General features: G+C 37.9%; 1 protein-coding gene and 1 non-coding gene across 5 annotated transcripts; both read left to right on the forward strand.

The window, feature by feature from the left end:
* Positions 1–1,586: 1,586 nt before the first annotated feature.
* On the forward strand, positions 1,587–26,303 carry Prpf39 (pre-mRNA processing factor 39). 4 transcript variants are annotated; one of them, XM_050130795.1, is made up of 14 exons: positions 1,587–1,726; positions 5,667–6,013; positions 6,484–6,609; positions 7,257–7,375; positions 11,459–11,626; positions 16,508–16,673; positions 17,387–17,494; positions 19,123–19,287; positions 19,601–19,727; positions 20,281–20,549; positions 21,567–21,751; positions 24,018–24,092; positions 25,336–25,450; positions 25,575–26,303. In XM_050130795.1, exons 2-14 carry the CDS (start codon positions 5,696–5,698, stop codon positions 25,629–25,631), a joined length of 1,998 nt encoding a protein of 665 aa, XP_049986752.1. In that variant the 5' UTR covers positions 1,587–1,726; positions 5,667–5,695; the 3' UTR covers positions 25,632–26,303. The 4 variants fall into 4 exon arrangements, with proteins under 4 accessions (XP_049986752.1, XP_049986753.1, XP_049986754.1 ...); XM_050130797.1 differs by lacking the exons at positions 1,587–1,726; positions 5,667–6,013 and adding exons at positions 6,794–6,862; positions 6,966–7,128 and having other exon boundaries at positions 6,482–6,609; XM_050130796.1 differs by lacking the exon at positions 1,587–1,726 and having other exon boundaries at positions 5,991–6,013; positions 6,484–7,128.
* LOC126493713 (small nucleolar RNA SNORD127) lies at positions 20,599–20,685 on the forward strand. Its single transcript, XR_007589863.1, has one exon. It is a non-coding gene; the product is annotated as a small nucleolar RNA SNORD127 (small nucleolar RNA).
* Positions 26,304–26,451: the final 148 nt, after the last annotated feature.

The raw sequence follows: 26,451 nt of genomic DNA on the forward strand, positions 1-26,451 counted from the left end.
CCAAATGCTTTTTCTTTTTTTAAAAAATGTTTATTTATTTATTATGTATATAGTATTCTGTCTACATGTATACCTGCAGGTCAGAAGAGGGTACCAGACCTCATGACAGATGGTTGTGAGCCACCATGTGGTTGCTGGGAATTGAACTCAGGACCTTTGGAAGAGCAGGCAATGCTCTTAACCGCTGAGCCATCTCTCTAGCCCTGACCAAATGCTTTTTCTTTGTAATGCTCGTAATTGAGATATGCAATTTATTTTAAGTTAAACTATGGCTCAGTCTGTTTTGACTTATGTGTTCTTTTTCTTTCTGCTGCTCCTGTTTTGAGTCTTGTATAGTCTCTGCTCACCCAAACTCATGCAGTTGAATATTACCTCAAACTCCTGATTCTTCTGCCTCTACCCCGCCAAAAGTGATTATAGGCATGCACCATGATGCCTGGGTAATTTATGGTTTCAGTGGTGATAAACACATTTTAGGCTAACCATATGGAATGTTTTAGATACTTAAGAACTCCAGTTCTGTGGATTATTGCGACTTTGAGGAAAACAGTGTGTTAGTGTGACTGTTAAAGACTGCCCTCTTTTGGCCTCCATAGGAACTGCAAGCATGTAGCCCACATACATATATGTAGGCAAACAGAGTGCCGCAGGGTGGTGGTGGCGCACACCTTTAATCCCAGCATGCAGATTTCTGTGAGTTTGAGGCCAGCCTGGTCTACAAGAGCTAGTTCTAGTACAGGTTCCAAAGCTGCAGAGCAACTCTGTCTCGAAAAAAAATAAAAAATAAAAAAATCAACAAACAAATCAAACAAACAAATAAAAATAGTGCCTTCTCTTGATTACTCCTTCAGATGTTAAACACTTAGTGAAAAACTGCTGATTTTTAGATAATCTCAAACTGCACACCGCAGAAGCAAAGGGAATGTGTGACCATTTAATGGAATGGAAATGTAGAACGAGGTGAGGAGTTGGTTATTTGGGAGCAGAGGAACAGTTGAGGTGATTTATAGCTAACAGCTTTAAAACCATCTTAAAAAGAAACATTTCCGGAGTCCAATTCCAGAGGACGAGCTAAAATCTAGTTGTGATTTTATTGAACCCTAGACAGGAGACTGTTGATCAATCAGTCAACGTGTGCTCGCTCAATGGTTACAGTCTTACTGGGAGAAGACAGAATTTTCAAAAGATATTTAAAGGTGGGGACCAGAGTATATGCAACTGAAGACGGCTGCCAAGATCCTCGACACAAAGCTCCTCTCTCTACCTAGAGAGCATGGTACATAAACTCTTCAGCCTCAAACTCTCAAATCCAGAGATTTCTACTTTCAGAATGCTCGAGTTAATTAGAGCCCATAGTGCCCTGACGTTTGGAGCTTTTAGGCTGAATTTCTGCCCATTTCTTGATAGATTTTTATGGTCAAGGTTGGGCAGCTAGGAAAAAATATTTTAGAGGTTTTCTTGGAGGCTGAGGTTGGACAGCAAGTATTTGGGGGGTGGGGAACACAGCCTGTGACCAGAGACCGCGGAGGGCGGGGCCTACGGTCTGAGCGCCACGTGACCGCTGCGCTTCTGGAGTCGCCAGCGCCTGCGCAGTGTGTCCCCGAAGAGGCGGCGGCGCGGGCGGTGGCGGCTTTAGGAGCTGCACGGACTGAGGCGTTGGGAGGCCCATCTTTGGCGAGGTTGGCCCAGGCTTCGGCTCATGGCAGCGAGCGGCGTCCATCGTAAGGTAGCTGCGGCGCGGCGCCCCGAAGCGGGTGGCAGGGGAGGCGGCGGGCTGCGAAGGGCCGGCCTGCCTGCCCGGGCCGCCTCAGGCCGCACCGGGCCACGGCCTCGCCTGCTCGTCCGGCTCGAGGCCTGCTGGCGAGCGCCTGGCGCCGGGCCGGCGGCGCCTTTCCTTCCCGGTCCCACCTGTTGGGAGGAGCCGGGCCGGGGTCCGCGGCGGGCGAGCCTCCGGGCGCCCGGCTTTGCGAGCCCGCTTAGCGTTGGGCTCAAGCTCGTGCTGGCCTGGACCTGGGACCCCGCGTGGCCGGGGCGACGGGAAGCGGAGAGGTTCGGTCACTGCGAAACCGAATCCGTAGGCTGGCGTGGGTTTTTTTTTTTGTGTGTGTGTGTGTGGGGGGGGGAACGGACGGACGGACAGACACGTAAAAGAGCCTGCTAGGACCGTTTTTAAACAATCTGCTTATATGGAATTTTACGTTTCGTGGTCAGGAGCTGACCTTACGCACTGACTTTACGTTCATAAATACTGCTCGAAGCTCCCAGTGCTGTGTAAGGTGTTGGTAGCGATGCAGAAATAATAATAATACGATGTAGCCTTTCTGCCGGTTCGAGTGTCCCCTTTCTGGTTTGATATTGATATGGCCGTCTGTTCACGAACTTACACTAGACAGCTGATGTACTCAGAAATTCCTGAAAATTTTCAGCTCTTGGAAAGGGTGACGCTAAGAATGCAAGGCTCGTACGAGAAAGCAAGCTACGGTTGGGGCTTCCGTGCTTTGGGCTCCATGGCAGTCTTTCAAAAGTCCTTTGAGAAAAATCAGCAACGACTGTTCAATCCCTCACACCCCTCGTGTTTATAACCTCGTTCTAGAGTTAAAAAACTGGAACTTAGCACTGTTCCTCTGAGACGTGGCTGCTAGTGCCTTTACGTGCTGAGCCATTTTGCAGGCCCCAGAAGATTTGAAAGACTCAACACTTTGTGCTGTTTGTATTTTATACTTGAGAAAAAAAAGATTTGTACATTAAGTTAATTTGATTTGTGTATTTTCAAGGAGGGACAAAATCTTCTTTTATCTATTAATTATTCTGTGTAAGACTCGAGCTCTGAAGATTGTGCAGACATTGTAAATATATAAACAAAGTTCAGTTTCTGGGACGTAATTGTTTAGAACGAGGAAACAAGGTCTGCCTGTGAACACCCTACTTAGTCTCTAAAAACCGGTTGCCAAAACCACTTGTTATAATAACCCCTTTTCTCCCCCAGCCTAGGTGTTGGGATGACTCTTCTGGGCTGAGACACGGGGTAATTTGTGGATTGTAAAGCTAGCTTGCTAGTTAACTAATGACTTCAGTTTATATATATTACTTAGGTGGTTTATGGTAACAATCAGTGATAGATAGTGTTTCATATGACTCCGTGGGCATAGGAGGCATGTAAAACATCAGGGGAAAAAAAAGGTGTTCGGTCAGATGCACCTTGTTTAATGAGTTTTCATCATTTAAGTTATTTTCTAAAATTCCTTTTAACTTTTAAAAAAATAACATGCTGAAATTACCTGTGTTTTCGGGTAAAAATACATGGTTAGTTTTTTTACTTCGCATATTTGGGCTTATCATTCCTATCATTTTATTTAAAAATGTCATAGCATCGAAAGTCTGCTTTGTAAACCATTAGTGTAGTGCATTGTGGGGATGAAGAGTTTTGTTAGTCCGAGGAATGGCATATTGCCAAGTTAGGATTGGATATGTCATCTGTTTCTAGGTTTCAAGGGTGTCTAGGGATGCAACATTGAGCAAAACAAAGTTTCTTTCTCCCTAAATTTAATAGTCTGTAAGATTTGTTCGTCTGTATCAATAGTTTAGCAGTATTTTACCTTTTTTTTAACTGCACCCAAAATGAAGGAGTTAAATTGTGTGTGTTTCAGCATATGCCGTTAGTGTATGTATATACTCTTCTTGTTCTGACTTTTTCCTCTGTGTGTGTGTCTGTGTGGTGGTATGTGCAGGTGGGTATGGAGGCCAGAAGTGTGACCTGGAGATGAGTTGAAGGCACCATGAAAACAGTAGAAACTAAGCCCCCTCTGCAGCCCAAATACTAGGTCTTCTATATAGCTCCAGTTGTCTGTATGAAGCCCAATCTAGTCTCTGAGTACTGAGGTTACCCTTGATTCTGTTTCCCAGTTAGGGCCTTCCTGTGGAGCCTGCTGTAGAACACTTTCTTCCTACATCTGTTTCCCAGATGCTGAGGTTAGAGGCTTGTGATAAATACCTGCCTGACTTGGATGTTTTTGGTTTGGTTTGGTTGCTTCCTTGTTTTTTTTTCTGTTTAAAGAAATCAGAAGCTAGCTTGAAGGCGGTATTTAGTTTGAAAAAAAAAAAAAACCACTGACGTATAGGAGAGAGAGTGATTATTACAATAGCAGTGTGAATGAAGAGCGCTGCTTAGGTAAGGGAGCCAAGTTTGGTTCCTAGCACCCATGTTGGATGACTCGCTGCTGACTGAAGGTTCAGGATATTCAGTGTCCTCTTGGATCTCAGGCACCAGTGCACCATGGTGCCTGTACATACATTCAGACAGACACATGTTTGTGTAAAAATATGGGCAAGTATTGACTGGAACTTCTGGATCAAAGGTAAAACAAAGATCAGGGATTATGCTGATTTCTTCTTGAACAGTTGTGTGATATCTGGTGGACACGAGTTACCTATTCACTACCCCTCTTACATCGTCTTTACTAATAGAATACTCACTTTGTCCAGAGCAGCAATGTACCTAATTCCAGCTAAGGGATTAGGAGACTGAATGGTGTAGGGCTCTGGGAAAACTTTAACTTTTCTCATTAATAAAGGACAGTATTAACTAGTGTACCTGTGCTGTTCATTTCTTTCCTGGTTGAATTTGAACATTTCTTTAAACAACTTCAGTCTGTGAAGTAGTCTTTAGGGGTTAGCCAAGGATATTAGGTGCCAGCATTGACAATTCCAAGCTACTAAAACAGTGGTTGTTCTCCGCCCTCCTAATTCTGCAACCCTTTAATACAGTTCTCGTGTTGTGGTGACTCCCAACCATAACATTAGTTTTGTTGCTACTTCATGGCTAATTTTGCAAGAAAAGAAAAAAATGTGAATATATTTGTAATAGAAGACCCCTGTGAAAGGGTCATTCACCCCCAGAAGGGGGTCACAATCCCCAGGTTGAGAACCACTGTGCTAAACACAGTGCCTGCTACCTATTGCATAATGAAGTACCATGTGAACAAACAAATTTCTTCTAGATATGTGCAGGGTATGGTCTTTAGGACCATATGTGTCTGGGGATAGCTGTGAATGCTGTCTAACATAAAATAGTAGACTTAAAATATTGTGTGATTTAAATTTGAGGGGGGCAGTGATTAACTCAGTTGCAGAGTTCTCCAGCATTATCTTTGTAGATGATAACGTTGTGTTACGATTTCAAAAGGTTGGGCACACCTGAACTATTGGCCAGGTATATCTGGCCATTTGGCCCTTGTTTGCAATCTCAGGTACTTGGGAGACTGTGGCAGGAGGATTGATAGTTACCATTATTTATAGAGAGATAATAAAATGTACTGATTTTCCTACGTATGTTTTTAGTAGTCAGACAGGGCTTTAAAAAGAGCTGGTAAGATGGGTCAGTGTTTGAGAATACTTGCTGCCCTCACAGAAGATCCAAATTCAGTTCCCGTCCCCCCATGTGGTAGCTCATAACCATTTATAATTATAGTTCCAGGAAACCCAATATTGTCTACTAACCTTGGAGTTTAGGCATTTACATGGCGCATATACATGCATGCACATACATGCATGCAGGTAGAACATTTGTACACATAAAATGAAAAACATAAATATGTTTTTGGTTGTGACAAAAAAGTTTACTAGCATTTGGAATCTGTTTCTCTTTGTGTGTATGTGTGTTTCTGCAGATCATTAACTGAAGACCAAATAAGTAGCTATGCAAAATTCTCACATGGATGAGTACAGAAACTCTGATAATGGCAGCGCAGGCAACAGTTCAGAGGTAGTAGTAGTAGAGCATCCAGATTTTAGTACTGAGATTATGAACGTTACGGAGATGGAACAGTCACCTGATGGCTCTCCCAGCGTGACCGCACCTACAGAAGAAAATGAAATGGCAGCTGCTGTGGACCTTCCAGTGACAGAAACAGAAGGAAACTTCCCTCCAGAATTTGAAAAGTTTTGGAAAACAGTAGAAACTAATCCTCAGGATTTTACGGGCTGGGTATATTTGCTTCAGTACGTAGAACAGGAGGTTAGTAACTATTTAAATGGTGTATGGAGGGGGACAGAATAATCCAGTAGTGGCAATTCAAACCTTTCTGTTTTGTAATTAAAGTTTAATCTCTTAAATAATCTTCATATTAAGTTCAGTAATGCTAGAAGCATATATTTTAGTTTTGAAAATTACATAGCATTATGCATTGTGGAAAGTATGTAATAATTGAGGCTTGTGTGTGGCTATGTAAAATTAGTGAAATAGTTACCTTGGGGATATGGGAGTACACTTAAGTAAGGTAGAGCACACGGGACTAGTATCTGTGAGAGACTGGGTTTGATCTCTAACTCTAAAAAAAAAAATAAGCTACCCTGCTATTTGACCAAGTTAATGCTTATTCTTTCTTTGTTTAAAAACTTAAGATAAAAACTTATTCTTTCTTTGATAAAACACCTTAAGATAAGAACTTCTTTCTTTGATAAAACACCTTGTTTTATTTTCATCAGAATCACTTGATGGCTGCCAGGAAAGCATTTGACAAATTTTTCATACACTACCCGTATTGCTATGGTTACTGGAAAAAGTATGCAGACCTTGAAAAGCGACACGACAACATTAAACAATCAGATGAGGTGCGTACATCAGTGAATACAGTTTTCTCTGTTAGGTACTGTAAGCCAATTGATAACAAACAGACTCTTTTTTTCTGGCTGGCAGTACCTACCATTTATGATCAGACTTTTTTTATAGGGTATTTTATTTGCATTTGTCACTATTGTGGCATTTGTAGCTAATATTTTCTCTCTTTGTTGGCAGGTGCGTTAAACCTCTACAGTTTGTCAAGCTTTGCAGTGCAAGCCTCTGTATTACACTGCAGCTTAACAAGTAGGGCAGGGCTTTTCTCTCACTTACATTTATTTCTCAATTTCCAAACAATATAGTTGGTTTGCTAGTCACATTTGCTACGTCTTATTGCATTTTTGGTCAGACGCTGTCATTGATGCTCTAATGGGTCTGTGCCCTATGGTCTGTAACCCAAAGCCTGCCCACACAACCCGGTCAGAATGCAGGGACTGCTGCGCTTTGAAGATCAAGACTCTGCACGTGGGGATCAGAACATTGCCATGTTCTATCCAACCTCCACCCGAATGGTAATGGTAGATTATTTAAACAAAATTCCAGTAATTAGTATTTCTAAGGTTCACCGGATAACACAGTGTTGCCTCTCTTTTAAGAAATAATTAAATATTTGAGGTACAGTTTATTGTTTTCTTCTTAGGTTTACCGACGGGGGCTTCAGGCAATACCTCTTAGTGTTGATCTTTGGATACATTATATAAACTTCTTAAAAGAAACACTGGACCCTGGTGATCCTGAGACAAACAGTTCAATAAGAGGGTATGTTAAATATTTGATTCTAAATATGTCTGAAGACTTAGATGAGTATTCAGATGTTGATAAATATTCATGAATGCTAAACTGGAAGTTAATATTTATTTGCTTCATTCCTATTATTTAAAAAATAGCACATGACATAAACTTAAGCTTTATTGCTTCAAAAATGCAATCTTCCTCTTTTCCACACCCTCTTAGCTTATGTCTCTCTCTAGGTTACAAGTTTACATTTTGCTCACTTGTGGTCAGTGTCTTGTCTTGGTTTTTTGAAATAGGGTTTCTTTGTGTGGTCCTGGCTGTCTGGGAACGTGCTCAGTAGACCATACTGGCCACAGATTTCGAGATCCTCATGCCTCTGCCTCCTGAGTGCTGGCTAAGGCAGTTTGTTAGCTTTCTTCTTCTTCTTCTTCTTCTTCTTCTTCTTCTTTTTTTTTTTTTTTTTTTAGTCTGCATGTATGTCTATATCACCTGTGTGACTGGTGCCCCAGGAGGCCAGAGAGGGCATTGGATACCCTGGAACTGGAGTTATAGACGGCTGTGGGCTTCGATGTTGGTGCTGGTAATTGAACCTGGGTTCTCTGCAAGAGCAGCAAATGCTTTAACTGAGCCATCTCGCCAGCCCCACAGTTAATGTCTTAATTTGATGCCTTCAGATATTATATAATATGTGTACAAATTTGTATGTGAATTTTAAATACTGTTCTTTTTATTTAACAGGATGTTTTATATCTTCCATTCTGTTAACTTATAAAAATACAGTGTTAAGGTCCTATTTGACCAGACTTTTATTATAGGAATAGTGCTGCAAAAATGTCTCTGAACATACACTTTTATGGAGTGCACTAAAAATACGACATCTGTTTGTAAAGACATTTTGTCAAATGGTACCAATTTTACACTCCCACAAATGTATGAAAGTAGTCACTTTTCCATGGCCTTTTCACTTTTTTCCCCACCTGTGATAACTATTTTTTAATATGGGCATATTAGGGTTGGAGAGATGGCTCAGCCGGTTGGGGCACTTTTAATGCTTTTAAAACAGAATACATGCATATACCCTGTTTTCCCATTTCTTACCTTTTCAGTATAGCTATAGGATAGGCTTCAGTAAATCTGTTTATTACGTCTGTTTTTTGGTGATTTTGAGTCTGTTAGGTATTTTTCATCATACTCATCTGTAATAGTACTTCTCACTCAGCCGTGTTTCTTATTTGTCTAATAAAAGGCTTTCATACAGCTTTCCAAACAGGCCTGTTGATATCTGTGGATCTTACTTTCCCTTCCCCTTGCCTCTGTAGCTGTTTCTGTATTTATGTTGTCATGCTGTCATCTGGTTTTCCATAGCTTTTGGATTTTCTCATCACCATAGCCCTAGGAAATGTCTTCATTTTATTTCTAGGTTCCTGTTGCAAGGAGCGGGCCCCTGTTTGTCCTGGCTGCCCGGCTAGCTTACACCTGAAATTACCACACAGAAACAGTCATTAAAACATTAGCTCTAGTTTCTTATTGGCTAATTCTTACATCTTAATTTAACCCATTTCTATTGATCTGTTTATTGGCACATGACTGTGGTTTGCCGGCAAGATTCTAACCAGCCTTGATCTCAGGCAGAAGATCCATGGCGTCTCTCACTCTGCCCTCCTTTCTAGCATTCAGTTTTGTCTACTCCGCCTACCTAAGTTCTGCCCTATCAGGCCCAAAGCAGTTTCTTTATACATTAACCAATGAAAGCAACACATGAACAGAATAACCTCCTACACCAGATTCCAGGCTCTGTTTATTGGAGTTCAATAGATCCCTTTTTGTTGTTATTGTTTGTAGAGAGACAGGGTTTCTCTGTAGCCTTGGCACCTGTCCTGGAATTAGCTCTCGTAGACCAGGCTGGTCTCGAACTCGCAGAGATCCACCTCACTCTGCTTCCCAGTGCTGGGATTAAAGGCGTGCACCACCACTGCCTGGTGATCCTTTTCTTTCTTGTTTATGCATATCTTGTAGAAGTATATAGCCAGTAGCTTCTTTATAGAGGATACTTGAAATGAAAAATAATTTAAAGGCCATTCAGGTTTTTTTTTTTTTTTTTTGAGGAATCCTGTTGATCTAAGGCTTACGCTGAGTTATTACTTCAGAAGGGAGCAGCTGATCTGTCTGATGAATGTAGACCTAAGTTCTGAAATCTCACAGCTGGCCAGAGTTAAAGATTCCCTACCATAGATTAAACAGACCTTCCTCTAAGCTTCATTCTCTGGATTTATTGAGATTGTTCTAGGGTAGTAACATCTATCTTTTTACATACAAACATGCATGTGTATACACACGCACATTGGACACTTTCAATTTATCTTTGTATAGTAAACTTTTCTTCCAGTATTAATATGTCTTTAAACTTTGTTTTGTGCATGGTAAAGTGGCTCTTCCAGAGGACCCAAGTCTACTGTCTAGCACCCTCATCAGGTGTCTCATATCTGTAAATCCAGGTTCAGAATATCCAATGTCCCATTTTGGATTCTGCATATACTCATACAGATTTACATACACACATAAATAGAAATACTAAAAATATTTAAAAAGAAAAGTAATAAACTTAGTTTAGTGTCTTCTTCTTCTTCTTCTTCTTCTTCTTCTTCTTCTTCTTATTATTATTATTATTATTATTATTATTATTATTATTGGTTTTTTGAGGCAGGGTTTCTCTGTAGCTTTGGAGCCTGTCCTGGAACTAGCTCTTGTAGACCAGGCTGGTCTCGAACTCACAGAGAGATCTGCCTGCCTCTGCCTCCCTAGTGCTGGGACTAAAGGCGTGCGCCACCACCGCCCAGCCGGAACTAGTTCTTGTAGACCAGGTTGGCCTCGAATTCACAGAGATCCTCCTGCCTCTGCTAACCAAGTGCTGGGATTAAAGGTGTGCGCCACCACCGCCTGGCTATATTTTTTTCCAAAAATATTCAGTCCTAATAGCCATGATCTTTTTGTTTTCGCTTGCATTTTTTATAATACTTTAAAACTTGTTTGCATACATATGTGGGGAGAGGGATATGCTGCAGGCCAGTAAGCTTGTTGGAGTTAGTTCTCTTCCCACTTTGTGAGTCTGGAGGGTTGACCTCAGGTCCTTGGGCTTGCTGGCAAGTGATTTTACCTATTGAGAAAGGTTGATTTTAAGGTGCTTATTTTGAAACTGTGCCAAAAAGCGGTTTTTGTCCTGTTTTAGTTTTTGTGTGTACTGGGTGTATATGTGCGGGATCCCAGACCTGACTTTTCAGGTGATTTCTTTAGTCACTTGACAGACAACTTATTGACTGAAGTGGGATATCTCAATTGAACCCAGAACTTGTTACTTAGGTTATTTAATCTACCTACCTTGCTCTGGGGATTCGGCTGTGTCTCCTTTTCTTCCTACTGCTGGAATTATGCCCAGGCTACCATGCCAATCACCTAGAACAAGGGTTCTGGATATTTGAACTCCAATCCTCGCATTTATGTAGTTAGTACTTACCTTGCTGAGTCATCTCCCCAATCGTGAAATGTGTTTATTAAATATTAAATCTAGTGATTAAACAGATCTCTTTAAATTAGCTAAATATCATAAAAAAAATATTGCTTCCACAATCAACTCTTAGAGTTGAAAGGTGCTTTTCAGGCTTATGAAGTCTTTGTGTACTTCCCATTCGTTTATGTAAGAGTTTGAGTTTTTTGTTAGAGTCATTTTTGCTAGAGTATTCCTCGAATTGAGGTACAGTTTGTCTGTAAATTCTTCAGTTTTATTCTCTGTCCTAAAAGAGCCATTACATTTACATTTCAAGTATATAACAAGTATTTCGTCTACCATTTCCTCTTACATCTTTGGAATGTGTATAATTACGTTGTACTTACGTATAAGATAAACTACATTCATCCTTTCCCTTTGTTTTTTTCACTTCTTCTTCCCTTAAGCAACTCTCCTATAATTCCTTCTACTTTTTAATCCTTTCTTGCCCAGGAAGCAACTGAATATAACTTTGATTTCAATATTACTTTCTAAATTTAGTAGTGATACGTAGAAGTGATTTTATTATTTGGGGAAGATAACTTAAGAGCAATTTAATTTTTCAGAACTTTTGAGCATGCTGTTCTAGCTGCAGGAACAGATTTCCGATCTGATAAACTGTGGGAAATGTATATAAACTGGGAAAATGAACAGGGAAATCTGAGAGAAGTTACAGCTGTATACGACCGCATTCTTGGTATCCCAACGCAGTTGTACAGTCATCATTTTCAGAGGTATGGTGAAAGATCTTTTCTTTGAAATATATTTGGTTATTTATGGTGATCAATTCATAATATTGAGCATTATAGTTTATTTTGAAATGATATATCAGATCTTATTAGATGAAACCAATTTTTTAGAGACATTTTCCCCTGTATTTATGAAATGTTTAATAATTTACTAGTTTTATATGGAAAGCTATTGTTGTCTATTTTATATCCAAGGTACTTTAGAGCAGTGAAGAAATGGGAAAACAAGTTTAATAAATGATTATTTGTAATATTAAATTTATATGGTGCTTGACAAATATTAAGTGCTTATTTTTTGTATTATTTAATTTTTTGAGATGCTTTGTTGCTATGTTTCCCATGCTGGCCTAGAGTCTTTAATCTTCTTACTCTGCATTCCAAGATCTGAAATTATAGACATACCTTACTGTGTTGGGTGCTTTTTTTTTAACTTACTGATTTACAAAATGTACTTTCCTGATGTTCAAAAACATGTCCAGAACAGTAAAGATTATAGTTTAAGTGTTCACATCTTTCTGTCTGTGTCCAAATTATTAAAAATTATTCTGTATAATTTTACACCCTAATTGTTTTGGTTATAAGTCATACAAATAACTATAACTTTTCAAAGTTGTAACTTAAAAATTCTGTGTACTGTATTTTTTTTTTTCTTTTGACATGGGGTCTTGCTAGGTAGCTCTAGCTGTCCTAGAACTTAACTGTGTGGCAGTGGTATGTCTTGATCTTGCCTTTCTTCCTCCCTGTGCTGCTTGAGTCCTGTGGTTGTAGATGTGTGCCACCATGCCCAGCTCCGTGTGTCTTTTCCTGCTGCAAGGTATTCCACTCATCAAAACCCAGAAAGTGAAAAAGTATGAGATTGTATCTTTGCTGTTTTTTTAAATTCATAGTATGTGTGTGTGGTGTGCTTTGAGTGGGATTGCTTTTTTTATCTCAGCTGGCCTTGAAGTTCTGATTCTCCTGTCTCGCCTTATAATTGCTGAAATCACATCTGTATACTACCACACCCAGCTGTTTTGTGGATTTTTGTTAATTGCTACGAGTAATGCTGTATATTGAAAATTTTACCTGATACTCTGAATTTCACAAGTAATGTAGTGAGATATTTGTAAGCTACTATGAATATATCTGTTAAAAATAGAAGTTACATGGACTTGTGATGGAAGTAGGAACTAGGAAGAAAAATATAAATAGAAACATTGTAGGTCAGTTTCCTGTCTATTATTGATGAGCTAAAATAGGTAGACAGGTTTCTAGGATGTAATGAGCGAGGCACACACTTGCTGAAATATTGACACAGGACTTGGTATTTGGCAATGCTTATTAAATATTCATGTTGTGCAAATGAAAGCCAAAGACAAGGCTTTTTCATAGATCAATTCTTGTCTAAAATGTGGTGACATTTATGTTTATAAGACCTTTATTAAGGAAATGCTAGCTTTCTGTTGTTGGAACAGTGGTTTTTAAATTTAATATTTTTTGAGAGTTTCATACATTGTATTTTAATCATATTTATTCCCTAGCCCTCCCAGCGAGAAAGTTTTATTTGTCTGTTTTTTTTTCTTTCTTAATATATAATCCATACACTCTTGGCATATGAAGTCATGCAGTTGTCTGTGGAGTCCAGAAAACGGCATCAGATCTCTTGGAATTGGGATTAGAAGTGGTTGTGAGCCAAACAGCATAGTTCTGGGGACTGAACTCTGATATTCTGTGACAATGGATGGTATCTGCTGTTAGCTAGTGAGCCCTCTATCCAGCTCTCTAAATCTTTTTTAAAATGAGTGTCCTGCTAGTTCTATTTATTTTTTGTTTGTTTTTTGAGATGGTTTCTTTGTGTAACCCTGGCTATTCTGGAACTCATTCTTTATACCATGCTGGACTTGAATTTATAGATCCACCTGCTTCTGCCTCCCAATTGCTAGGTTTTTAAGCTTGAATATATGTGACCTGGCAAGATGGCTCAACGTATATAGGTTCTTACTACTAAGCCTGATCACCCGAGTTCAGTCCTTAGTACCCACATTGTGGAAGGAAAACAGTGACTGTGTTGCTCCCTGACCTTCAGATTGATTCACTGCCCCCTCCCAAAATAAATGAATGTAATATTTTTGATTTTGTGTTTATTGTATGAATATTTTACCTACACATATGTATGTATACCATGTGTGTTAGGTACCTGCGGAGGCAAGAATGTATCAGATCCCCTGGAATTTGAGAAATAGACAATTGTGAACTGCCGTGTGGGTGCTGGGAAATGAACTTAGGTCCTCTGCAAGACCAGCAAGTGTTCATAACTGCTGAGCCATCTTTCCAGCCCAGTAAATTTTTGTTTTGCTTGATTTTGTTTTGCTTTTTCATGAGATAAGGTCTCACTGTGTAGCCCTGGTTGGCCTGGATCTCAATCTGTAGACTAGACTGACTTTGAACTCACAGAGAATCTACCTGCTTCTGCCTTCCAAGGACTGGTATTAAAGGTATACACTACCACCCTCAGAAAAATTGGTGTTTTTAAATTAATTATTTGCAGATTGGTGGGAAAATACGTATGTGCTTGTCAGAGTTTAAGAGGCTGAAGTCCTGTGTTTTTCTGTCTTTTAGAAATGATTTTTATTTTATGAGTGTATTTTGCCTGCATGTATGTCTGTGTACCGCATAGGTTCCTGATGCCTATGGAAGTGGAAGTAGAATTAGGATGCTGGGAGTTGAACCTGGGTCCTTTGGAAGAGCAAGCAGCCAGAGTTCCCCAGCTCTCCTGTGTTTATCTTGATCACTTTTTACCTTACTCTTTGAGTCAGGGTCTCATTGATTTCCAGATCATCTGTTGGCTAGGCTAGTGGGCCAGCGAGCCCTGGGGAATCCTACTGCCTTCCCAGTATTGGAGTGCTTCTACCTCCGCAGTGCTGGGATTAAAAGGCATATGTCAGGACCACATTCTACTTACGTCACTTTTTTTTTTTTTTTAACATTTTTAGTAACTTTGAAGGAAGGGAGTTACATGATTTGAGGTTGAAAGACACCTTCATTTAGGTGAAAAGTTAGGTCAAAAAGTGTTATTTAGAAAATGGAATAATAGAATCTATTATCCAATGGAATGTGATTGATAAGCTAACTGGAAAAGACTGGAAGATAGCATGTGGTGGTGGGGAGAGGGAGATCATTTCGTGGACGGCTTCAGGTGTTTAGTGAGCTCTGGGCAGACTGGGAGGCATCATGAGACATACCTTTAGCCCCAGTACTGGGAAAGTAGAGACAGGCAAATCATGAGTTCCAAGCCAACCAGGGCTATAGAATGAGACCTTGCCTCAGAAAAACCAAAACAAAACCAAAAAAAAAAAAAAAAACCCAAAAAAACAAAAAGCCAATAAATAAATAAATATCATACAGGAGATTCCATAAATTAAATTCAAGATTAAAATCAAGATGGAAGATACTTTAGTTCTTTGGTGGTTCCAGTTAAAATTTGGGGGTGTATGTCATGGTCTGTTCAGATAAAGTAGTGAAATGACAGTTTATTGAAAATGTTTTAACTGGGTGTGATGGTATGAGGGCTATAATCCATGATGGAAGTACAAAGATTTTAGGCCAGCGTCAGCTAGTGAGTCAGTTTATCACAAGACAAAGTTTAAGTTTTTACACATTAGTTTGAAACTAATTTACATTCGTGTGTAAAAATAAATTTTCTTTTTCTATAGACTGTTGACAATTGGATATAGTAATTTGCAATTTTAAGTTTTGGACTTGTTTTGTTTTTGTATTTGTTTTGTTTTGTTTTGTTTTGTTTTGTTTTGTTTTGTTTTTCTTCAAGACAGGGTTTTTCTGTGTGTAGCTCTGGCTGTCCTGGAACTTCTTCTGTTGACCTGACTGGCCTCGAACTCACAGAAATTCATGTGTCTCTGCCTCCTAAGTGCTGGGATTAGAGGTGTGCACCACTACTGTTCGGCTATAGTTTTGAGTTTTATTGATACAGTAATCACTTCATACTCTGTTAATGACTTGAGCAAGAAAATACATAAAAATAGGAGACTAAAATAGGATTCTTGCCGGGCGGTGGTGGCGCACGCCTTTAATCCCAGCACTTGGAAGGCAGAGGCAGGCGGATCTCTGAGTTCGAGACCAGCCTGGTCTACAAGAGCTAGTTCCAGGACAGGAACCAAAACCACAGAGAAACCCTGTCTCGAAAAAAAACAAACAAACAAACAAAAAAGAATTCTTGGGAACATAGCTTTAATGCAGGTATTAATGGGGACCTGAGAGATAACACAGAAATCAGAAAGTGGCTTGGATGAAAACTAAGAAAGTGGTTTATTCTGTATTCTGTAAAAAAAAAAAAAAAAAAAAAAAAAGAGAGAGATAACACAGAAACCAAGCTGTGACAAAAAATTCTAAAAAGTCCTGGTTAGCAGCCTCAGATGCTGAAGATAGAGGGTGTATTGGAGAGCAAATATCCACTTAATTTTGCATATATGGTAACTGTAACTGGTGGCCTTAATGAAACAGTGTTGTTAAGTTGTTAAACAGACATATATGGAGGAATAATTGGTAGGATGATAATGCAAACATTTCATGACCACTTTATAATTTTAATGTGTTATTTAAATTTACAGAGAAAAATCAAATGATCACAGAGAACACTAGCGTTGAAATTTGTGTATCTGTTCTCTACATTCCACTGCAAAGACAGAGTGGAAGCTAAAGATTGTGTGTGTGTGTGTGTGTGTGTGTGTGTGTGTGTGTGTGATATCAAGTGGTGGGATTTTACAGAATACAGAATAAGAAATGTTAAGATATTTTGATTTATTTCTCTGCTTATTTGAGGGAATATTATGTAGGCAGTACTTGACATGTGGTTTTAAATTCTTCCTGTAGATTTAAAGAACATGTACAGAATAACTTGCCTAGAGATCTTTTAACTGGTGAACAGTTCATTCAGCTCAGAAGGGAATTAGCTTCTGTAAATGGACACAGTGGTGATGATGGACCTCCTGGTGATGACCTTCCATCAGGAATGGAAGACATCACTGATCCAGCAAAGGTAACTTTTAAATCATATGTTCAGTGCATGTGAAACTAGGTAGCATATGTGGAAAGGTGGGAAGTTCTGGGCATTTCGGTCAATATGATTTAAGTATGCATTTAAAGGACATAGTCTTACCACGAGACAAGTGGAAGTAATTTAGAAAAATATTTTACTTTAATTGTAATCTACTGGGGCGGTGGTGGTGTACGCCTTTAATCTCAGCACTCCGGGGAGGCAGAGGCAGGCGGATCTCTGGGAGTTCGAGGCCAGCCTGGTCTACAAATGGAGTTCCAGGACAGGCTCCAAAACCACAGAGAAACCCTGTCTCGAAAATCCAAGAAAAAAAAAAAACAAAAACAAAACCAATATAATTGTAATCTACTATTCCTCTTTTTAAAAATACATGAAAAATTGGCTTTTTGAAGTACTTTTATAAATCCTATTTAAAGCTGGGTGTGGTGGCAGTTGTGAGACAGAGTCAGGTGGATCTCTGTTAGTTCTAGGAGTCTGGTCTCCAAATGAGTTCTAGGATAGCCAGGATTATATGTACAGAAACGCCTGTCTCAAAAACCAAAGCAAACAAACAGATTATATTTAAGATAGTAACATCTAACAATTAAAACTCCCTACTGAAGACTGAAATTTCTAAAGAAGATACTTAAATGTGTGCTGTTGAGAATATTCATTATGTAATTTACAAGATTAATTTTGTGTTTTTTTTTCCTAAGCTAATTACTGAAATAGAAAACATGAGACATAGAATCATTGAAATTCATCAAGAAATGTTTAATTACAACGAGCATGAAGTTAGTAAGAGGTGGACATTTGAAGAAGGTGTAAGTGCTTTGTTTTATTAGTTTTCAAAAATATAAGATTTCTTCTTATAGCAGTGAAACGATTTTAAATTTTTGTATAAGTAATAACTCAAGGTGTGCATCTCAATTGTATTTAACATTTTTCATGATCAGTTTTAAAATCATACTGCATTCAGATTTCAAATGCAAGATTCTTGATGAAAATGTGAATACTTTTAAAAATCAGCTTTATTGAGTTATACCTTATGGACAACAAAGCAGCTGTTCTGAGAGCAGGGGATTAGGCTCAGTTTGTAGACTGCTTGCCCAACATGCGTGAATGTCCGGGCTTGATCCTAGCACCACATTCAAACCAGGTTTGGTGCCAAATCTTATAACTCAGCACTTGGAAGCTAGAGATAAAAGGTTCAGAAATTAAAGTCATCTTCAGTGATCTAGTAAGTTTTGTGCCAGCCTGTACTACATCAAACCCCATCTCAAAAATTAAAAATAAAATACACCCATCCACTATAGGTGAATAATTTATTTTCTTAAAAATTTAACCATTTTCTGCCTGCTTTTGTAAGGTATATGTCACATGTCAAACAGTTGGCCCGTTGGAAGTATGCAGGTTATTAGATCATTGGTGTATACCATCAGCATAGTCAACTTGATTATATTTTTCTCACCTTTCCTCTTTAGTTCTTCTTATCCTACTTAGTAACGTGCGGCTTGGCTTGCTTAGCCCTGGGCTTAAGGTTATTGTAGCTTTATTTTTGTAAATTACCTATCATGGCCTAGCCTTTGAATGGAGTTATATGCCTGTTGTGCTGTGTCTGGCTGTAAAATAGTTTTGATAAATATACTGTATAGTTTACTTTAGTAATCAAAATAATGATCCCTTTACCTTAAATGGTCTTAAATGGGGAGGGGAGAAGGGGAGTGGGAAAAATGTATACCTCAATTAAGAACAATAAATAAAAGAAAAAAAATGGTCTCTTTGTCCACTCTCATTCTTGTCCTTATATAACTATGTTAAAATGGTTTGGTTTAAAAATATGTAATAAAGAATAAAATTGTCTTTACAGAAAAATTTTCAATATTATAAAAATGACTAAATGGGACTGGTGTGATGTCTCATGGGTTAAGAGTGCTTGCTGCTCTTGTAGAGGGTCAAGTTTGGTTCTTAGCACACATGTTGTGGTAGCTCACAACTCTAAATCCAGTTCAGAGGATCCATACTCTCTGGACTCTGGGCACCTGTAACTGCATGCAAGTAGTGCAAGTAAACTCATATAGGTACACACTCATATATACACATAAGTAAAAATCAATATAGATTGTTTGAAAATGGAAAATGTCTTCTTAAATGGAAAATTTGTTCTTTTCCATTGTCAAACTCATGGAGGTTGAATAATTTTAATTAAAATATTTTATGCCAGGTATAGTGGCATAAGCCCTTAATGCCAGCAGTAGGAGAGAGAGGCAAACAGATCTCTGGGAGTTTCAGGCTAGCCTGGTCTTCAAGAGACCTGTATCATCCCCCACCACCCTGAAAAATTAGTAATGAATTTAAAATTTTTTCCTTGTATTTGAAATTATTTATATCATTGTATTTAAAATATTTTGTTTTGACTTTTATTACCATACATTAATTTTTTTCTTGGCAGATTAAAAGACCTTATTTTCATGTGAAACCATTGGAAAAGGCCCAACTGAAAAACTGGAAAGAATACTTAGAATTCGAAATTGAAAATGGGACTCATGAAAGAGTTGTGGTTCTCTTTGAAAGATGTGTCATATCTTGTGCCCTCTATGAGGAGTTTTGGATTAAGGTAAGAAAATGATATAGTGTTTAACTTGAATATATTATAAACATTGATCTAGTGACTAACCTTTTTTGTACTTCTGTTGAATGTTGTTCATATAACTATATCTGTTGCATTAGGAGATGGTCTGCTTGCAACCAGATTTGACTGCTGCATTTGCCAACCTCGTTGCCTCTCTTCGTCCTTCCTTACAGAAACTAGTCTAGTGGTTCAATAAAGGTGCTGAATGGGTTTACAAATAGAATTTTATCGTTCTGTCACGTATTTAATCACGTGTTCAACTGTAAATTATTCAGTATTTCCTCTTTTCTGTATGTAGTATGCCAAGTACATGGAAAACCATAGCATTGAAGGAGTGAGGCACGTCTTCAGCAGAGCTTGTACTGTTCACCTTCCAAAGAAACCCATGGCACATATGCTTTGGGCAGCTTTTGAGGAACAGCAGGGTAAGAAGGAGAATGTTCGGTTGACTTATGTATTTATATGTGAATGGGTTTTGCCTGCATGCATGTCTTTGCTTAAAGTTTGCAGAGACCAGAAGAGGGTATAGGATCTAGGAGTGCACTTAACAGATTGTTTTGAGTACTGAGAAGTAAACCTGGGTCCTCTGCAACAGCAGCCAATGCTCCTAACTGCTGAATCTTATCTCCAGCCTAGCTCTCAATGATATTTTAGCACTTTATCAGTATGGAATTAAAGGAATTGAGTACTGAGGAATGTATAAAGAAGAATTGGATTAATTACTTCTATAAAAACTGTTTTTTTTTTTTTTAAACAATTCTATCTTGCCATATCCTAAGATCAGCCATAGACAGTACAAAATAAGTAAGCATGGGTACTTAAAACCTCCCTAACCCCCCAAATAGAGAGCTAGATGTAGCCTCTTGACTAACGCTTTTTAGTTTTGGTATCAAGTCTATTTCAGAAATTTAAACAAAAGTGATGTAAAGTCATTTTAGAAATTTAAAAGAAATTATAAATATTTAATTACTGTTTTAGGGAACATTAATGAAGCCAGGACTATCTTGAGAACATTTGAAGAATGTGTTCTAGGATTGGCAATGGTTCGATTGAGAAGAGTAAGTTTAGAACGACGACATGGAAATATGGAAGAAGCTGAACATTTGCTTCAAGATGCTATAAAGAATGCCAAATCAAATAATGAGTCATCATTTTACGCTATTAAACTAGCCCGACATCTTTTCAAAATACAAAAAAATCTTCCAAAATCAAGAAAGATACTTTTGGAAGCAATCGAAAGAGATAAGGTATGCGTATTTTAAATATTGTCCATAAAAAGCTAGTACGTTTTCACTTTGGCAACCGTGATGAATGATTTGGTCTATACAGTAATATATTTTATTACTAAGTGAGGACAACAGTCCCTCTAAACTGATGTTGCCATCTTTAACATTTTTCTCTAATTACTTTGAATTTAAAGCTTGAGAAAATTATTACTGAGTTAAAATTATAAATATTTTGGTCTTTGTAATTAACTTTAGAAAATTTAGAAACTTAAGATTGTTAAATAGGATAAAGAGCCTGGAGGAAGACTTTAGGAACAAAAGCTTAACTGTATTAAACAAAGCACTATAGAGTGACTTTCCTTTTCAGAACAGTTACTTTTATGAAGCGGTGGTAGCACAAGCTTTTAATCCCAGCACTAAGGAGGCAGAGGCAGGTGGAACTCTGAATTCCAGGCCAGCTTGGTCTACAAAGTGAGTTACAAGAAAGCCAGAGCTGTTAGACAGAGAAACCATGTCTCAAAAAACAGAACAAAACAAAACAAAAGACCAGCAACAAGAAAGAATCATCCTTTTATGTAACAGTTACTAAAAGCTAGTGTAGTGGAAGTGTTTCATTTTTAGCTTTACTGTGCCTGTTGAAGATACAAGTTTATAATTAAGTATTTATCGTCATAAGTAGAGATGTATTGTACTTTTTGTATTTTAATTTACAGTTTTCATGCTAGGCCAAGTCCAGTTAACTAACATAGGATTAAGAACTTTAATTGGTAGCAACACAGTGCAATTTCAGAAATAATAGAGTGGTGTTACAACCCACTAGTATTGTTAAGGAGCATTGTGATTTACCCAGTGATAGTGTACTTACTCGTCTCCTGTTCCCAGTGCCACAGGACAGGGAAAAATACTTCCTGAAGAATATGTTTCACTTCATTTTATACATGTTGAAATCTTTGACATGAGATATATTTCAATCTTAAATATTTGTACTTTATTAAAATTTTATAGGAATGTTATTAATTGATACTGCTTTTTACTTAGGAGAACACAAAGTTATACCTCAATTTACTTGAAATGGAATACAGTTGTGACCTCAAACAAAATGAAGAAAATATCCTCAATTGCTTTGACAAGGCCATACATGGTTCATTGCCTATTAAAATGAGGATTACATTTTCCCAAAGAAAAGTGGAATTCCTTGAAGATTTTGGTTCAGATGTTAATAAGTAAGATGTTAAATTCATCATATTTTTGACTGGAACATTGCATTGTTATTTTGTCATGGGACTTAATGGTTACATTAACACACTGCTAAATTTATTTTAAAATATTTTTTACTATGTTTATGATGGATATGTAATGGGAAAGGGTACATGTGTTCCAAGATGAGGAGGTCAGAAGACAGCTTCATGGGATTTTCTCCTACCTTTTCATGGGCACTAGAGATTAGACTCTGGTCATCAGTCTTTCCTGGATGTGCGTTATGTGCTGAACCACTTGGTCAAGATCTAATGCTAAATTTAAAAGTGTCTGTTAAGGCTGCTTTTCCTTCAGAGACGAGTGGAGGTAAATTCAGTTTTGTGTGTGTATAATTAATTGGATTTATTAAGCTTTATCATCCTTTCAAAACTATTTTCCTGTTTTAAGTTAATTATATATGTATGTGCATATTCTGTGGTGCACAGTTTTCTCCTTCCACCGTGTGGGCCACACAAAAGGAGAAAGGAAGTAAAAACTGAACTATGAGGCACATGAAGGTAGGTAGGTGGGGTGGCTATAGCTGATGTTAAAGCTCAGCGGTGGAGTATGTGTCCTTCGTGTACAAGGCCCAGAGTTCAGTTCTCAGCAACATGTACAGAGCAAGGTAGGATTAGTCTGGAAAAGGAATACCATTTTATCTCAGCTTGGAAAAGAAGGGAGATGTGGTCACACAGATCTTGCTTACTGGAATCGTCCTCCTGAATCATAAGACTCAAAATTGAGGATAATGTAAGGGTTTGATGTAGATTGGGGGTCAAGATCTATATTTAAGATTTAAATCTGATAATCCAGAAAGTAGAAATACTGCCTAGAACATTATTTGGTAAAGTTCCTGTCTTTGTCTCTTGCTAGTAAGTATGTATCCCAGTACCTAATAGACATGTTTGTGCCTTTGCTGATATGATTTACAGTGATTTCCACTGAAACCATTCTAAACTTGAGTGGCTATATATGTGTGCATGTTTTTGATAAGTTTCAGCTTGACATATCAACTAGTATTTCAGTTCTTGAAATCATGTTAAGTATTTTATATTTATATAGTATAAAATTCATAGCTTTTAAATGAATACAGGTATTGTTATTTTAGTGGATGGAGAGAGGCTTACTCAGATACCTAAATTTTTCAAGTCATGTATTATGAGTATGAAATTAGAGCCTATATTTTGCTTTTAACTCCCTTATATACTATAGAGTCAGTGTTTTACATGGAAGTAGGTACACCAAAAAACTGACTTTATGTAATGCTGTCTTTTCATTGGGATAGTTTGCTTCTTGGGTTCTACAAAAGTATATGAAATGGCATATACTTCATCTGTATGGATTAAAACTAGATTAGTCGTGCTTCCTAGAAGAGGTTGTCTCATTTAGCTCCTGCTGGATTCTGATGAAGAGAAACGCAGTGATGGAAACAGAACACATGTTAGCAGTAATGTGCACGAGTAGAATAGCACGTGATGTAGTTTAAGTTTTGAATCCAAGGCCTTGTGCATGGTAGTTATGGACGTTATCCACTGACCCAGTGGTTCTCAACCCCTTTCATGGGGTCACAAGTCAAAATCCTGCACACCAGATATTTACATTATGAGTCATAACAGTAGCAAAATTAGTTATGAAGTAGTAATGAAAGTAATTTGATGGTTGGAGGATCACCATAACATGAGGAATTGTATGAAAGGGTCTAAGCACTGGAAAGGTTGAGAACCACTGCACTGACCTGTTGAACCTACTTCTCCAGAACAAAATAGAGTTGTTTTGTTGTTCTTGTGTGTGTGTGTGTGTGTGTGTGTGTGTTTTTAATTGTAGCCCTAGCTGGCCTTGAATTAAGAGATCGGTCTGCCTTGTGAGTGTTAGGGCTAACAGCATGCATACCACACCTAGCCAGAAGTAGGATCTTGATTGCATTGAACCTTGCAGTTCAGAACCTGCACTATCAGCAGTAAACAACAAATCCTTAGAATTGGCACCTACAAAATTAAATAAACTTATCATTTTGATTTGGTAGTTCTATTCAAACAAATTAATGGTTCAATAAAAGGTACTATGTAAGTTCTTAAACATGTAGGTTCTTAAACATGGAGCATCTGGATATCAAAACTAAGATTTAAGTCTTAAAAGATAAGGCAAAGAGCCCAGTTAGAAATAAAAGCTGTTTTCATATTTGGAAGTAACTAATCTTTTTGTTAAAAAAAAAAATTATGCATCCCAAAAGATTTTGTTTTCCTTTCCCTTCAGGCTTCTGAATGCATATGATGAACATCAAACACTCCTAAAAGAGCAGGACACCTTAAAAAGGAAAGCTGAAAATGGGTATGTAACTTTTTTTTTGAAAAAAATATTTATTATGTATACAACATTCTGCCTCCATGTATGCCTGCACGCCAGAGGAGGGTGCCAGATCTCATTACAGATGGTTGTCAGCCAACATGTGGTTGCTGGGAATTGAACTCAGGACCTCTGGAAGAGCAGCCAGGGCTCTTAACCACTGAGCCATCTCTCCAGTCCCCGGTATGTAACTTCTTGATCAGGAAGAGATGCTTAAGAGAAAACATTTCAGTATGAAGATTCCCTTTAAAACATGTACTTTTGAGTGTTACTTCTATATTATGGTAATGTATTTTTTATGGCTTGAGAAAAACATAAACGGTTGAACTTAGAAGCAAGTATAAAGGCTGCCATTAGCCTACCACTCCAAGACCCAAAAATGAGGCTTCCATTGAAGCTGGAGATGGGACTGAGTGTTGGAAAGCCATGAAGATGACTAGAGTTGTGCCACTGGCCCTAAGTTGAGAGTTGTAGTTAAGGAAATCCTCATAGATAGGATGACAGTTCAAGGCGATCTGATGGCAGTCAGTGGGCTTGTGTTGCCATAAGGAATTGGAGGTAAGTTTGTGCTGCCACGTTTGTTCATCTACAGCATAACTGCTTAGCTTTAACAAGTTATGCTGAAACATGAATATTCTGTCCGTAGTTTTTACTTAGTTAGGATTAAAGGCATGCACCACTATGCCCGATTTACAAGTCTTTTAATTTTAAACATCAAGGACAAATGAAACAGGTCACATCCAGAACTTAGACCAGCTTACCACATCTGGCATAAAAAAAGCACTGAGCATGTAATTTCTCACCAAGAGGTCACACTATATAAATGGAAAGTTGTAGATCTAAGAAGGCTAAAAAGTAAAAGTCCAGATTGGAAAGGCGTTTTTTTTGTCTTGTTGAAAAATCTGAAATCTATTACTTGGAATGGCAGACTGCTACTTTTGGTCCTTTGAAGAAAGGGATCAGTACTATCTGTGTTCTTGGCAGCTAATCTAGAGGGTAACTCATAAATGTATTAGAGGTCACATTCCCTGGCAAAACAGTAGATAAGTTTCAGTAAACCAGGTTTAGCCTTCAGTGTATTTACAATTTGTCTTTTCCCCCTACTTACTATCTTCTGAATAATACCTTGCTCCCAAAAGATGGTTGAAAGCATTCATTAAAACACACTGTAGTCATCTTAGTTCCTATCTCTGGGAATTTTGAGTGTCTATTTTGACCTTTTATACAGTTCCGAAGAACCAGAAGAAAAGAAAGCACACACGGAAGATATGTCATCTGCACAGATCATTGATGGGGATTTACAGGCAAATCAAGCTGCATATAATTACAGTGCCTGGTATCAGGTAAGTGTGCGTAACTTATTCTTTGTAGTGGTTCTGTATTGTGCATTTCCTTTTCTGAGTTCAGTTTATATGCGTGATATAACTTTAATTCTAGTGTGCTGACATATTACTTTTACCTTTTCAGTACAATTATCAGAATCCTTGGAATTATGGACAGTATTATCCTCCACCTCCAACATGATGGAAAAAACGTAAATTTCAGATTGGGTTATATGAAAAATGTGGAATTATTTTTTTTGAAGGATGTAAACATAGCATAAGCTTGTTGTATTTGATAATTTGTCTTCCCAGTTTCTGTGTAACATTTGTTTAGTTAATAGTAGAAAATGTCAATTAGTAGTGTACCATAAAAACTTTCCTACCACTTTTAAAGTTTACTTTTTATTGGAGAACTATTTTTTTTATTTTTATTTTATCTTATTTTCATTAAGTGGTCTAGAATTCTTTTGCAGCTCATGCAAGAGATTTGTAGCCTTAAGTGTAGAGAAAAAGACTGACTGCAAATCATGTCAGTTACAAAATTCTGGGAAAAAAAAAAAATAAGGGCTGGTTACCGAGAATTTTATCCTCTTAAAAAAGACTTAAAAGATTTAAAAGAGTTACCTAAGGTTGTCTATGTTTCAGTTACACTTGGAAATTTGGCTCTAACTGTGAGAAAGATGCACTATTAACATGCTCTGCCTTGGAATAGATTATAAATGAGAGTGTAACGTCAGCATCCCCTTAAGAAATGAAGTATCAAAGTACGTTTTGGGAGACTTTGTATCTAGAATATTCATGTAAAACTTGTGAGGAAGCTTTCATTTTGATCATACTTATCGTCCTTTTTGTAATAAAAGTGAAGACTCATGCAGCAATTGTTTATGAATTCATTTGGGGGAGGTACACCTAATATAGATTAACATTGTTATAAAGTGGGCTTTCTCTAAATTTACTATCTTCTTACCAGGATATTTTAGTTACTTTTAATTTTCTGCCTCAGGATCTATGCCTTTGACCTT

This window comes from Alexandromys fortis, unplaced genomic scaffold, assembly GCF_014885135.2.
Source record: "Alexandromys fortis isolate MF-2015 unplaced genomic scaffold, M_Fortis_MF-2015_v1.1 scaffold_358, whole genome shotgun sequence".
Lineage (NCBI taxonomy): Eukaryota > Metazoa > Chordata > Mammalia > Rodentia > Cricetidae > Alexandromys > Alexandromys fortis.

What these genes read in the sequence shown, in the direction of transcription:
- Prpf39 (XM_050130795.1), top strand. Translation starts at nt 5,696, where the DNA reads ATGCAAAATTCTCACATGGATGAGTACAGAAACTCTGATAATGGCAGC. An exon ending in AAGCAATCGAAAGAGATAAG is followed by an intron (nt 20,550 to 21,566) that starts GTATGCGTATTT and finishes CTTTTTACTTAG; the next exon opens with GAGAACACAAAGTTATACCT. An exon ending in AAAAGGAAAGCTGAAAATGG is followed by an intron (nt 24,093 to 25,335) that starts GTATGTAACTTT and finishes CCTTTTATACAG; the next exon opens with TTCCGAAGAACCAGAAGAAA.